The 15796-nt window shown below is 35.4% G+C and overlaps 1 protein-coding gene across 1 annotated transcript in view; it reads left to right on the top strand.

Annotated features, from left to right (window-relative positions):
• SEMA3A (semaphorin 3A) overlaps window positions 1-15509 on the top strand; it is a 278725-nt gene extending 263216 nt beyond the window's left edge. Inside the window, exons 16-17 of the mRNA XM_040413132.1 lie at window positions 6738-6880; window positions 11333-15509. Of these exons, the coding sequence (XP_040269066.1) occupies window positions 6738-6880; window positions 11333-11788 (599 nt within the window). The 3' untranslated portion in view covers window positions 11789-15509. The remainder of the gene's footprint in view (window positions 1-6737; window positions 6881-11332) is intronic.
• Window positions 15510-15796: the final 287 nt, after the last annotated feature.

Genomic DNA, 15796 nt, shown 5'->3' with positions numbered 1-15796 from the left:
ATAGGCACTCTCAAACTATTGTATAGATCTCCCAGGGCAAAACTAAGTCTAAATGGGATGTTGACTACTAGTTTTGATTTAAATAGAGGTACGCGGCAGGGCTGTCCATTATCCCCATTATTATTTGACATTTATATTGAACCCCTTGCGATGGCCATTAGGCAGGACGATCAGATTAAAGGATTTGGTACGTTAGGAGTGCAAGACCGCATCTCCTTATATGCGGATGATGTTCTTTTTTTTATAGACCATACGGAAATAACTCTTCCTAGAGTTATTCAAATGGTTAAAGCATTTGGGGAGGTGTCGGGTCTTCTTATAAACTGGTCTAAGACCAGTTTGATGCCAATAGACCCCCTGCCACAGGATGGGGTTCTCATGACACAGTTGGATATCGTTGACACTTTTCAATACTTGGGCTTGAATATATCACCTCGGGTGGAAAATTTTGTACAACTTAATCTGATTCCCATAATGGCAAGGATTAGAGCTAAAATAGGGATCTGGTTGAAACTTCCCCTATCTAGAGCTGACCGAGTTTCACTGGTCAAGATGGTGATACTACCACAACTTCTCTATGTGCTTAGGAATTCACCTATTTGGATTCAAGACAAATACTTTAAACTCATGGAAAGAATAATTAATGATTTAATATGGGGAAGAAAACGAGTCCGATTAAAGTTGGAATATTTGTATAGATCACTGGAGTGTGGGGGCTTAAATCTCCCTTACTTTAAAGGGTATTTTATTGCAGCTCAGTTATTGATGTGTTATGAATCGGAAAACAGTGCACTGTTAGGGAAGTTGGTAGGGAGCTATGCTCATAATAATATATTTACCCTGTTGGAATCCGGGCTATTGAAGACCTATGAGCGGGGCTACAGAGAGACTATAAAACTACTCCTGAAAGTGTGGGTTACTACTAAGACATGGTTAAAGGTAAAGGGCTCACTTACATTCACGCCTCTCTGGCTCAATGTGTATTTACAAAGGTTAGATGAAATTGCAGCTGACACATTTTGGCAAAGGAATAAAATTTTGTATATCTCACAGGTAATTAAGGATAGAGATATTAAGCCATTTATAGAGATGACACATAATATAGAAAATTTTTCATGGTTTAGGTATTTTCAATTGCGTTTAGTACTATCTAGTCTGGACGATAAATTGGTGTTGGATATAGATAGCTCATCTTTTTTGAATAATTGGGTAGGGGGTACACTGTCTAGAATAAAGATTTCAAATATATATAAGCTGCTACTCAAGGCACGTTTTAGTGATATACAGTCACCAGGACAAAGAGCGTGGGAGCTGGATTGTCCGAATTTACAACCAGAAGGGTGGGAGAATATTTTTGGGAATTTAGGTTTACTATCCCTGAACTTCAACCATGTTGTAGTACACTTCTATATTTGCCACAGATTATATATTACCCCTTTATGGATGAATAAATGTGGACTAAGGGATACGTCTAATTGCCCTAAATGTGACACTTTAGGAGCGGACTATCTTCATATGATCTGGACCTGCCCAGAACTTAAAAAATATTGGAATAGCATCAATAATTTCATTATGTACAAATTAAAAATACGAATCCCTTTTGAACTACAATTATTCTTGCTTAATGATTTTTCCAAAATAGATAATCCTAAGTATCAAAAGATCTTTCTGGGTAGGATACTGATGTTGGCCAGAGTTTTGGTCAGTCGGACCTGGTTTGCTCGTTATACTCCAGATATAAATTTATGGATAAACCTTACTGATAAGGTAAAAAACTATGAGAAAATTATCTTTAAACAGAGGGGAGCTGATGATAAGTGGACTAAGATATGGGGTGATTGGAGGATTTGACTAGTTATGATAGATGCTGTTGCTGTTTTTTTTTTTTTTGACGCACCACAGGCAGGGGGAAGGGGGGGGTTAGGGAATAGGGATATGGGGGAAAAACAGGGAAGGGGAAAAAATAATTCCTTTTTGTATTTTTTTTGTTGTCTTGTAATCTGCTTGATATACTAATTAATAAAGATAATTAATATAAAAAAAAAAAAGTTAATTTTCATGGCAAAGAAGGACTATGCAATTCATCTGATCACTCTTCATAACATTCTGGAGTATATACAAATTGCTATTATAAAAACTTAATCAGCAACTTTTCCAATTTCCAATATTTATGTAATTCTCAAAACTTTTGGCCACGACTGTACGTTATTAGGAAAAGATATTTGTACTCAAAAACAGGGTGTAAAGAGTCTCTGTGCAACTCTGTAACTGAGCATTGCTGTGGAGAGTCTGTCTTTAGTCTTCAGCTCCAATGAGTGCTAAAGAGGCCTGTGTGTAAAAAAAAATTTGCGTGCGCTTCATAATGACATCAGTCCCTGATTATGTACATGTGCCCTATCACTGCTCATCTCTCTGCCATTCTGGCTTGTTACACACAGACCTCTTCAGCGCTCAGTAGAACTGAAGACAGATTCTCACTAGCAATGCTCAGTTATAGCTTTGGTAAGAAGAATCTTGACACCCTGTTTTTCAGTACAAAGAAACACCTTTCCCACTCTCTACAATATATTACGATAAACTGAAACAAGTTACACTTTAAAGCCATGTTCTTTTTAGCTCATTATATATTTAACTGGAAATGTTTTTTTCTTTCTATAACTGAACAATGCGTAATGTGATTCTACTTAATTTAAAAGCACCCCAGCAATAACTAATGCCGCCCCTAAGGACTTGTGATATTGCACCTTTAGATAGTATATCTGTGCTTATTTGTATAAATGTTGCTGTACATATTCTTCAATAGCATGAAGGATCAAATCTGTATAAAATAGATATACTTTTTATGTTAATCATCTGGAACTTGGAGTTATATTCCCCATACTGACATATTATACATTTTAAAGCACTTTCTTCTGTACCATTAATCATTACACCACCTATTAATAAACAGTAATGCATTACAGAGTAGATCTGATATATTACCCAGAAACTAGACAAAATTTTTTCTAAAACAAAGCATTCTACATCTGATCACCATGTATTCGTATCTTCGTGTGAATGGTTCTATATGTGCTATCTGCAGATCAGGTTTACGGTTCATAGTTTCCATCTCTGCACTTTTCCCAAAGTAGATGAACATCTGAAACTGTTATAAACCACATGATATATGCTTGATTTTTATTTTTGTGTATGATGTTCAGATGGCTGAATATACCATCAAAAATGATGAAAGCTAGTAAAAACAAACAAGAGGTCATTCCGCCACAGTTTGCTTTCGTTCACTGAGGCTGCTATTTAAACAGTTTTCTTGGATAAGAAGTTCAGTCACACACAATCCTTGATCAAAGCTTTAGGATATAAAATGTACATGAAAACAAAATAAGCTCATACATTACATAGTTAATGGCATCTTTATTCTATTTTCATGGGAAGGAATTATTCACTATCGATGCAGTAAATTTCAGTGAAACCTCTCCAAAAGACTACCTCTTGAGAAGGCCACTTCTTATCCGGAACAGATTTTATATGATAGATTATACCATATATTATGCATTATGGCCATGTTGTTTGAGAAGAGAACCCCTGTACAAGATCACACTTTCATTAAATTTTGTTTTGTTGTATTTCAACCACTAGATATCTACCATGGGTTATAAGGAGTTTTTCATCTCCAAAATGTTAAAGTAAGCAAAATGCCCGCTAATGTAGGTGTCCCAAATAAAAAATAAAATACATTTCTTGTGGAAATTTTGTCCTCCTGTATAAAATGTCTTAAAAATTGTAGGCAAATTATGTGCACTGTGGTTAAGACTGCATGATCCTGTGCACCATTGTTTCACCAATAATGCTCTCTAGACATTTTGCAAAAAAGCAAAAAACCTATATAGACATAGTCAATTTTATGGTTACCTTTCTGGGTTTCTTTACTTATATGTTTATGCGCATACATTTTAATACATTTCTGCCCAATTTTATTTTTAAGTATCAATTTTTTTTTCTTGAAGCCTTTCTGGTTTTAAATAAAGATATGAAGATTTTATACTATCATCTGAAAAACAGTTATATTTTAAAGGGAACCTGTCACCATGAAAATTGCAAATTTTTGTGCAGGCAGCATGTTAAAGGGTAAGAAGAGCTGAGCAGATTGATACATATTTTTATGGAAAAAGATTCAGTAAAACTTGTAATTTATTAATTTAAATTCCTGCTCATTCTGGGCTTTGAATTCAAGGAGGCTGTCAGTGATTGGCAGCCTTCCCTCTATGACTGTGTATACAGAGATAGCTGTCAAGAGTATGCACTTTTGAATTAGGTTTTCCCAGTTATAAACTCTGGGTACATCAAGCAATATGTTTCAATTCCTTTATAATGTATATACTCAATGTAAACCAAAAATGACATGTAAACAGCCTCTAACATGTGTTGTCCTCCTACTGCTCTTCCTGAATTTCCCATACATGTGCATGATGGGATCACCTGCATGTGCATTTGTTCCCATTAGGGAGAGGGGTAGTAAGCCACTGCCAGATAGCTCAGATAGCAAATTATCTCTCTTGATAAGAAACGATCAGGCATATTCAAATTCAACATGCCTGATCCTTTTTTCTCTCCAATATCATGCGAATGAATATCACCTGATTAATAAACGATTGGCCTGTCCCATCAAAAACTGTTTGGACAACACTAGTGTAATGCATATGCCCAGCTTCACAATCTAATTAATGTATTGTGCACACGCAGGCACAGACACACTAGAACCTATTTCATAGGAACCCAATTAATCTACTGGTATTTCCCAAGATGTTATGATTGCCAAATATTATTAACCCTCATATCCATTAATTCATAACCATTAAATCAAACAAAAGACTATTCATACCATTTAAAGTTTACCTGTAATTTAAAAAAAACTAGTTTTGATATGTCATAGTGGTGCTGACCACTACCAATCTCTAAAATGAAGGTGTAGAAATACTGATAAGGAGCATTGTCTTGCCTCGCTACAGGAGACTGGATCAACAGAAAGTACATGAGCCTGTCTCCAGTTAGCCTCCAGCAGTGAGGAAAGACAGTGCTCTGTGTGAGAGCTTCAATCTCATTTTAGCAATCGGTAGAGTTATTAGGACTTGGACCCCCACCAATCAAAACTTTTGATATGTCACTATGAAATATATATTTTTAAGTATATTTATATATATTTTTTCCCCTCATGGAAATTCTTCTTCTGAATAGATTGAGTGGTAATAGGTTTTCTACTTGTGTGGTATAGAGAAAGATAGAGCACCTTCACTTGGTTGAAGCCAGGACTGTTGGTTTTTAATTACCTTTTGCAGGTCACCTTGGAAATGTGACCTTGTCATTAGGTGTTCTGGTGGTCTCTTTCTTTATTAGGCATTGTAAATATTTCTTTAACCTACTGTGTTTTTATCATGTAAGGTGTGATGTTCATGCTTTGTCTCACTCGGCTTCCTTAAATGCTAATTTTCTCAACTGCTTGGCTTGTTGAGGAAATTTTGGAGTATAAACACCACTTTCAGTAAAATATGCCAAGGGGATACTGGTCTGTAATTGTAAAGTGATTTTTATAGCATGATTAATACTCAGGAAACTCTGTTCTTGTGGAAGGAAATAATTAGCAGAACAATTTAAAGTGCAGTGTTTGTTCTCTCAATTCGTCAAATGCAAATATATTATGGAAATAATGGATTGAAGATTACTTCCTCAATAACATTGCCACTGATTGTAAATCCTTCCTATAAAACCGTGGAAAACAATATCCAACTGCAATATATTATAAAAAAAAACAAAAAAAAAAACATGTTTCTAACCATACAGACACAAACTGAATTTAAATGGAAAGCCACAAGGCTAGATTACATAAATTGTAAAGTATACCTCCCAATTTCCTTGTAAAGAAGGAAGCTGACTGACTTGGGAAGGATCAGTTATAATAGGTTTTCTGCTTTATGTGCTATATAAAACATTACACAGTGAGGAAAAAGTTGAATATTTCTAAATGGCAAGATTATTAAAATTTGTAGAATTTAGTTTTTATTATACAGTACTATTTCTTATATTTCACAAGTGGGTTATTTTTGGGTGGTCCAACAGAAATATAAGGGAAACCCCTTTAAGAGCTAAAATGGCAGATTGATGGGGGTTTCCTCTAAAAATGTACAGGGGAAAATACAAAAATATTATTAGGACAGTTACTAAAACTATATGATTGGCCAACACATTTTAATCATAAACAGTTATTGTTTCTGTAATGTAAGGGGAAAGGCATAGCAAACCACAAACCTGAATTAGTTATATAGCATACAGGGTAGATCAGACCTCTTCTGGTTTTAATATTTGTCTCAAGTAGGTATTGACCTGCCTCTGTGAGCTATATTTACTGGTCATGTAGGATGATATATTTCTATGAATTTTATTCATAATTTGAAGGCAATTGCTATTTATTTTCTCTATTAGAGCATATATACTGTACATCATGGGGAAGGAAGGAGATCTTCTGGCTGTGTAGTAGAATCATAACATTAGAGTAGAATTGTATTAGGGATGGTCATACACATAGATGCATACAAAGTTTATAAATGTTTTTCTCTCAGAAGGGCAAGTTAAAAACTGTCAGCATTAATTTTTAAATTTTTATTTTATTTTTTAAAATATGATGTTTAGGATTAAAATTTTATGTGTGCAGTTACATTCTGACGTGGTGTTCTTCCTGATTTTAGATGATCCACATAGACAGAGTTTGGAGGAGAAGATAATCTATGGTGTGGAGAACAGCAGTACATTCTTTGAGTGCAGTCCAAAATCACAGAGAGCCACAGTATTCTGGCAATTTCAGAGACAGAATGATGACAAGAAAGAAGAGGTAAGTAAAACTCATGTTGACTAGTTTTGGCGCAGGCAGTGGCTAGACAGTTCCACGATTTTACTATTGCACTATAGTATATGGAATATTAATCTGGTGTACTATTGATCATTAGTTAAACCATTATTGACATACCATGGCAATATGAACACAGCCGTATATATATATTTAAAATTCCCCAAACATTTAAAAATATTTATGAGGGGTTTGGGGCGGCCGGACATGAAGTGCAGCCAAATGTATGGCTGCTTTTGAATAATTATTTCAGAGACTAATGGTAAATTGTGATTTTGCCACTATGATTTATTAAAACAGAGTTATAATTGTAGATTTATTAAAGGGGTTGTCTGGAAATTAAGAAAATGAAAATACTTAAATATTATATTATTATAAATATATATCCAAAAACCTTTCAATAGTTATAATTGCTTATTTTGTCTGGGGAGCAATCACTAGAAAAATTTAAATGGCTGCTTTCCTAATCACATAGCAGGACAAGTTACTTCATAACACTGAGCCAAAGAACTGTCTCATCCTCCTCTCTGCTCTACTTATCAGGGATTATGATTATAATCCTGAATACTGTTTAATATGATCTTTAGCTGAATCTCTGTAGGAATGGAGTTCATGAGGAGACATGAAGTACAGAGAGCAGGGTGGGGATGTGGCTAATAAGCAGTAGCATTTGTATGCAGCCTCCATTATCATAGCCCCACATTACTACAGTCCGTCCTGTCCGCCATGTCTCCTCATAAACTTCATTCCCACAAAGATTTAGCTAAAGTTCTTATCAGCTATATTCAGGATCATAATACCTGATAAGTAGAGCAGAGAGGAGGCTGAGGCAGCTGTATGGTGTTGTGAATTAACTTGTTCTGCTGTCTGATTAGGACAGGTTTTGTGTGAACTAATAGGATGGCGGCCATTTTATTTCTCCTAATTATTGCTCCCTAGACAAAACAAGCAAAAAATTTTAACTAATGAAAGGTATTTTGGAATATATTTATAATAAAGAAATATTTAATTTTCATTTTTGTTAATTCCCAGAGAACCCCTTTAATTTTGTCTAAAATGTAGATAGCATATCCATAGACAAGACATTCTAAAGATGCAACAAATTTATCACAGTAGCTGATGTGGATGATAAATTCGGTGCATGACTAGACACTTTGCCCAACTTTATACCAACTGTTGGTTAGTATATTACATTTTGTGAAAGGTGTTGTTGCAAATTTTATCTTAGGCTATGCATCTTTTCATGCTAAGCAACCCCTAAACTCCCTTCCGGCTAGACCACAACCCTTGGAAAGTCAATAGTAGAGTATTTTTCTAAAAGTTGATGTACCAAATTATGCCAAATTTAGCATTTTACAACACGGTCTAAGTGCAGTTACATTAGTAAATGTATTACCATTAGTTCATGAGAGGATGACTGCACTTCTTTTTATCAGTTATATCCCAGTCAATCATGTACAGTGTGAGCAAATTATGTTCCTTTCTGAAATGAGAAATCTAACAAAATCTTTTGTGTTTTGTAAATTAAAAAGGAAAAAATGAGTGAATTCAGAATGTCTTTTCTTTTTGTAGTCAGCCTCCATATATACATGGAAAACAATATTTTTGCTTATGCTTTTTGTAAAACTGCAAATCTCCACAGAATGAAAACTGTGCTGTTATCATCACCTTTCTATGACAATTCAATTTTAAAGACAGATCAGTTAAGGGAGTAAACACGGCTAAGGTTTCCTTCAGGTTCAAAGACAAAGTACAAGGAGTGTAATGAGTGCTTTCTTGTAAGTCTTCACTGCTGAACAAAGAATTTACACTGGTCTTTAGAGGCATTGTTAAGAGAGCACCACCATAGCTGTAATATCTGTAAAGTGTATGTAAAAGGTTACAGGGCTGGTAAAAGACAGAATGTGCTTTATTGGGTAATTAGAGCAAGTTGGAAAAGTGTTTTTTCCAACTATAAATTTCTTGATTCCCTCAGTTTGGTTCACACAAATGGTAGTTTTTTTTTTCTTTCTTGAGATAAGCATTTCTGCTCTGCATGTCAGCATAAAGTGATATATAATCCTGATCCCAAAATACTGCAAATGTTCCCAGTGGACTGACAATAAACACAAAGAAATGTATATTATTGCTTGTGTGTCAACCTACAGTTCCACTAGTAGACCATAGCATGGAATGAACTCAGCACAGTGATAAAGGTAGCTATGTGGGTTAGTAATATATTTACAGCATGAAGTTATTTTTTAAAAAAAACTGCCACAGAGGTGGAGAGGACCCTGCCTGTGAGAGCTTGCAATTTACAAATGAAAGATAAAAAAAAAAGTTTAGGCTAAAAGCTGTTCAACATGGCTGTGTGGTGTCAGCATGATTATTGCAGGTGGTAGGCTATCCTAAGGAGGTGGACTTTCAGGTTGTTTTTGAAGGTTTAGATGTTGGGGGAGAGTCTGATGTGCTAGGGTAGTGAGTTTCAGAATATGGGGGATGCACATGAAAAATCTTGTAGACCATTGTGTGAGGAATAGACACAAGGAGAATAAAGAGAAGTCTTGTGAGGATTAGAGATTACATTTGGGGATGTGTAAGGAAAGCATAAATGTAATAGGGGACAGACTGATGTGTAGTTGTTAGTATTTTTTACTGATTTACATTGGTAATGGGAAGCCAGTGAAGGGATTGGTAGAGGGGAAAGGCAAAGGAGAAACAAACCAAGAGGTGGCTTAACCAAGCAGCAGAGTTGAGGATAGATTGAAGGGGTTTGGGAGTGCTAGATGAGAGGCCACAGAGGAGGATTTTGCAGTAGTCCAAATGGGAGATGATGAGGGCATGCAGTTGCATTTTACCTCACTCAGTGTTGAGGAAGGAGCGAATACGAGAGATGTTCTTGAGTTGAAGGCAACAGGTGGGGGTAAGGGTTTGGATGTGTGACATGAAGGACAGTGCCAAATCAAATGTTATCTCCAGGCAGCAGACCTGTTAGATAGCATGATGATGTTAGGTGTAATGGATAGGTTTGGTAGGAGGGCTGAGTGACATAGAAAAAAAAAAAAAGAATTCAGTTTTTTCCATGTTGAGTGTTAAGAAGAGACAGGAGAAGCGTGAAGATATAGCTGGTGGACCCATTGGGATTCTGGATAGATGGGAAGTGACATCTAGGACAGAGAGGTAGATTTGAGTGTCATAAGCATAGAGGTCATATTGGAAGCTATGGGACTCTATGATCAGTCCCAAGCCAAATGTATAAATGTACCCAGGCCAGAGACAACAGAGAGGGGGCATGATGAGAAGGTGGTGTATGAATGGGAAATGCTGAAGTTTTTTTTGGTGAGGTTCAAGTTGATCCAGGAGAGGGACAGGTTGAAAGCTGAAGTGATTGTGGTGTTGTAGAAAACTGTGGCTATATCAGCATCATGAAGGGAAAATATGGTGGATAGCAGTGAGATAGAGAGTCAGAGAGTATATAAGAGTGTTAATAGGGAGATTTTTGAGGATCTTATGAGGGTGTGCTAGTTTTTGGACTGGAAGGGCAGTTAAAGATTTAATAGCTTAGAATGCAAAAAGATTGCAGTCAAAGAGGGAGAGAATTTTAAGTTGCATTGTCAGTAGAGATTTTGAAATCTCCCAGGATTAGGAGATATGTCTCCAGCAGTAAGAAGAAATAGAGAGAGGGATAGTAGCTGTATAGGATAGGGCATGATATGGGGAGTTTGTTTAGACAGGAAGATTTTGTTGCTTAGAAGGAGGTCAGCTGAAGCAGCAAGGTGAGGAAAAAGGGTACAAAATATGTATGGATTTCTGTTTATTTATAGTTCAGTTCCAAATCATCACTTAAAGGTCTCCTTATACTTCTTTATGTTGAAGAGAATTCTTAATGACAATGGCTTTATGTTTGGAGACATTGTCCTGCTGCAGAATAAATGTGGAGCAAATCGGAGAATACCACCTCCCTGATGATGTTGCATGATGAATAAGTATCTGCCTGCATTTCCTAGCAGGCAGATTACTGCATTTCCCTTAGAGGAGCAGAACAATGAAAGAAAACAAAAAAACTAATTTTGCAAATAACTAAACAGAACTGAGCAGAACAGATCCAACTGAATAGAGAAGCTGCTTCTGTACCAGATTTAAAACAAAAGGTCTGTCATGGGATGGTGGAGACCTTAAAGCAGTTGACCATGCTAAAGTATGATTCTGATGTGTACAGTTTCTAAATTAAACATGCAGTTACAAAGGTTTGTCCTGGGTGCTAGTAATCTTCCACTGGATATACTGTAAGCAGTTTAGCTGTGTGTAGATTTGCAGTGTATCCCACAAAGTGATGTTGTTTGTATTTGTTAAATAAGAAACATATATAAAATGCTTTTATTTTCTGAGCACCTGAACAATAATGTCTTTAAAATCAACAAATGGCATAATTGTCATTTCATTTTACCTTGTTTACAGATAAGAGTCGACGATCGTACAATCAAAACAGATCATGGCCTTCTCCTTCGCACGCTTAAGAAGAAAGATTCAGGAATGTATTATTGTATTGCAGTAGAACATGGATTCATGCAAACACTCCTCAAAGTGACTCTAGAAATTATTGATACAGAGCATCTAGATGAACTTCTGCACAAAGATGATGATGGCGAGAACCACAAGCACAAAGAACCATCAAACAGTATGTCGCCAACACAGAAGATCTGGTACAGAGACTTCATGCAGCTAATCAACCACCCAAATCTCAACAGTATGGATGAATTTTGTGAACAAGTATGGAAAAGAGACCGCAAACAACGTCGACAAAAAAATGTCAATGCCCAAGTTAGCCCCAACAAATGGAAGCACCTACAAGAAAATAAGAAGGGCAGAAACAGGAGGACCCATGAATTTGAAAGGGCACCAAGGAGTGTCTAACCCACATTACCTCTTCAAACCTCATCCGAGTAGGATTTGTATAGACATTAAACTGGAAAAATGCAATATTCATGAATCTTTTCATGGCATTATTTGGATGTTTACAGAGTGGAAAGTTCACAATACTTTCTGCTAAGTCTAAATAAAATACATTAGTAACTTTCCAAATAGACCTAGACTACATAGACAAAATGTAAGATTTTAAAGACAGAGTGTCTCAGCTTGGTTTTCCCATTTCTGAAGTAATCCTCCTCAGATTTTTTCAATTTATTCCTTCTCCAAGGAGAAACAGTTAGTTTACCACCTTGCCATTGAAATGAGAAAAGCCTAGCATCAGTCGTCAACACCGTTCCGGAACTAGATATGACATTCACTATCCTTGTTAACAATAATTTCAGATTGTACACTTAACATGCTACCATGTGCATATTTGTATGAGAAGGTAGGATGGTGATATCTGGGAATGTACAAAACCCAAACCTTAAGCTGCAACAATAACTTGGTTGCTCCCAAGCAAACAAGTTGTACTTACTGACCTACTACTGATATCTTCAACCAGCTTTGACCTTAAGTTATAATGTACTAATCCTTAATTTAAACATATCATGACAAATATGCAGTAAATGTAATTGGTTATTTTTCTTGTTTTCTTACTAGTTGTAGCACATTCTCCTTTTTTTTTTCTTTTTTTGTCTTGCACGCATTTTCTTTCTTGAAAAAAAAAATCTTTATTTTTATTTTATTTTTGATGTTACATTTTTTCTAAAGAAAAGTGATACTTAACAAGGGGATGATGTGTCATATCATGGGAAAAAAACATTTAAATATTAAAACAATTTTGTACACTAACAAGAAACCGTACAAGCAAAAATAAAGTGAGCAAATATTCTGATTAAAGGATGTTTTGGATCCAAGGTCTGTTTAAAGGAAAGCAGTAGACTAATCTAGTTGCTAATATATTGGAATTTAACAGCAACTAGTTTCTCTGAGTTTTCCGCATTTGGCCTCTATGGAGAATAAACTGCATTGATAATGGATTTAATGCATTAGTTATGCCACTCACTTGTGTGATAACTCCCATGGGACAATTTCTTATTATGTCAGGTAGGTTTACGGATAATTAGTTGAACACACTCACCAGCTATTACTTTATCCATCAGCAAGAAGTAATGTGGTGTACACATACAACCCAGTTCAGCAATCAAGTTTTCTGGTCATCTGCTTCAATAACCATAAGGACAATTTGGTTACTGCAAAAGTTGAGAATCTGGTAATTGGGTAGCATGTTGTATTGACAATGGTCAAATAACAGTTTAGAAATGTACATTTTGTATTATCTACATATAATAAAATAATATTATAGATCACATTTTCTATATTTACATATGTGCTTGCTATCTGTACCATATGTAAATTCTGGGTGGTGGCTATGCAAACATATGTGTTTAAATTGTCTTAATCAGAGTTGTATAAAGTTAAAAAAAAATTGTGTCTCGGTCTGCTATTGCAGCTTAAGACCCTGTAATATGGGCTGATGATCAGCTGAAAGGATGTTCATACGAACGTTCATTTCTGATCATTGCCCCATGTAAACATGCCTAGCAATCACCCACAAACAAACAAGCAAACAATCATTTGCTGTTGTTTGCATCTTTTATGAGAGCATAAAAATCTTTTTTGTAAATAAGGTATATGTAGCTGACAATGTAATTCTGAGAGGAGGGCTTTGAATAAATGATCACAGGAATGATCAATTGCATGGGACTGGGCTTCAATATCAGGCACTACCCATGGGAGACATTGTTTCTGAAAGAAAAGAGTCAGTTATTATTATTTTTTTTTAATCTCATTTCACATCTTTAAGCAGATCCTGTCCAAATCTTATCAAGCAAAACCAGCACTGAGTTTTTGGTGGGTTTTGCATGTGGAGATTTTAAGTAAGTATTTCCAATGTTATTCTACATAATAATATAATTTGTATTTATTTAATTAGTGGAGTGATTATACCAGTAAATTAGGCTGCCCCCATATAACAGGTAACTAGCTCTAATACAAAATAGATGTTATCATTTTAAATTTCATATACATTTAGTTTTTTGCACCTAATTCACACATAATGTGGCATGCCTAAAAATTAGACATCTTAGATTGTTCTCTATCCTGATAAGAATATAGTCCATTAATTACACAAGCACATATAAAGTTTACGAGGTCTCCTTTACAGTATCTTCACTTTTGCAAGCAACTGCACTCAAGGCACAAATTGCAGTTCTTAATATTTTTATATTTCTATAATATAAAAATAATATTCATATTCCATTTTAGAAACAGGAAATGTGTTTTTATAAAAGTATCAGTATACACTTATCCTGACCATATTTTATTCATCTGTGAATGGTTTTGCATTGTTTATGGCACAATATTCACAATTTACTTTCACCCTAATTCCACGTTATAACTGGTGATAGGTGGAACTGTTATGAATCGCCACTAACGCCCTACCAGAGACGTTCATAGTTTATTCTATGAGTGAAATCACAGTTTAATAAATTGACATCTGGAAGGTTTGTAGTAACATGCAATTATTCTCTAAACCTCAATTTGTCTAATTTTCTTGCTGATTGTATATTAATATTTGAAACACTACTCAATATCACTTCGACATTTTACGAAAGCTGAGCGCTGAGAACCTTATGTCTATGCTGTTAGCAGACTATCATGGGGTAAATGGAGTTCAGACAGAGATTTCAACCTATATAATTTTAATGTATTTCTCGTGAGGAGTCAACTTGTCCATTCTCCTATGATAGAACTAACATGCCCTATTGGCCAACCTAAACAGGCTTGTCTGTGATGGTGTCCAATGATTCTGGCCAACATTAGTGACATTCTCAAAATTCCCACCCATCATATTTACAAGTAAGACATTTATTTTCTCTGTCATTAATATTACTATTATCCATTCTAATTTCCGTACTGTAACGGTGACATCAATAGCTCAGTATTAAGGTTGCCAATCAACAACTGTTAAGGTCAGTTCATCCTATGGAAGGTATCTCTATTTATAGACTTTAAATGCCTTATCCTGGCATCTACTGTGCATAACTTTACTAGAAATTGTGTAAAGGGAAATTAACTCATGTTAATTAGAGATTGTGATCATTGTTGAAGCTTAATGAAGACCATAGGCCACTCGTTAATTAACGTATATCTAACTAATTATTTTATTTAGCGATACCCAAGCATTTCTTCCATTGCTCTGCAATAGCTTTTTTCTCTTGCCAGTCTAGTAAGTTACAGTTCTTTTACTAATCTATGATCACAATACAAGCCCATTTGTATTTATTTCACATGTCATTCTGATTGCATGATTGCGATAACATAATAAAACATTTCACTATTGTAAATGGATTTTGCTTCTTTGATCAAATAAAAAACAAGGTTTGGGGAGGTATTTTTGTTTCAGAATATGTTAAACATTTCAGGCCTTAGCCATGGATCCAAAGCATGTATTTGATTCAGAATATTTGTATGTCACTTTTCATTTCCTGCTTCTTCACAATGGTTTTGGTAGCACAATGTGGTTCTTAACCATATCAATAGCACCTGTGTGTTGGCACAAGAATTTTACTTATCCTGTTACTTATAGAGAACATGACCAATGGGATATCGCGCAACGATCCAGCTTGCAGTAGTTGTTAAATACATTTGCTCTAGCAAGGCAACAGAGCCAAAAATGGGAAGCACATAACTGTATATAGATATATCTGTGCATTTTCTAAACTGTCTTCCACTGTCATATTCATAAACCATAGAACGTGACACAGCTATTCAATATCTGAGAGCAATGACAAAGATTGTGCAAGATGTGGCTTTGCATTTACTGTACAGACTCATGGCCCACTTAGAGCAACTACTGTATGTAAAAAGACCTCAAAGCAACTATTTGCATGTGAAGAAAGTCTCCGATCCCATTTTATGCAGTATTTAGTGATATCAATGGTATGT

This window comes from Bufo bufo, chromosome 1 (genome assembly GCF_905171765.1).
Source record: "Bufo bufo chromosome 1, aBufBuf1.1, whole genome shotgun sequence".
NCBI classification, from domain to species: domain Eukaryota; kingdom Metazoa; phylum Chordata; class Amphibia; order Anura; family Bufonidae; genus Bufo; species Bufo bufo.
The sequence above is the reverse complement of the archived record's forward strand: the minus strand, read 5'-3'. Positions and strand labels throughout refer to the sequence as shown.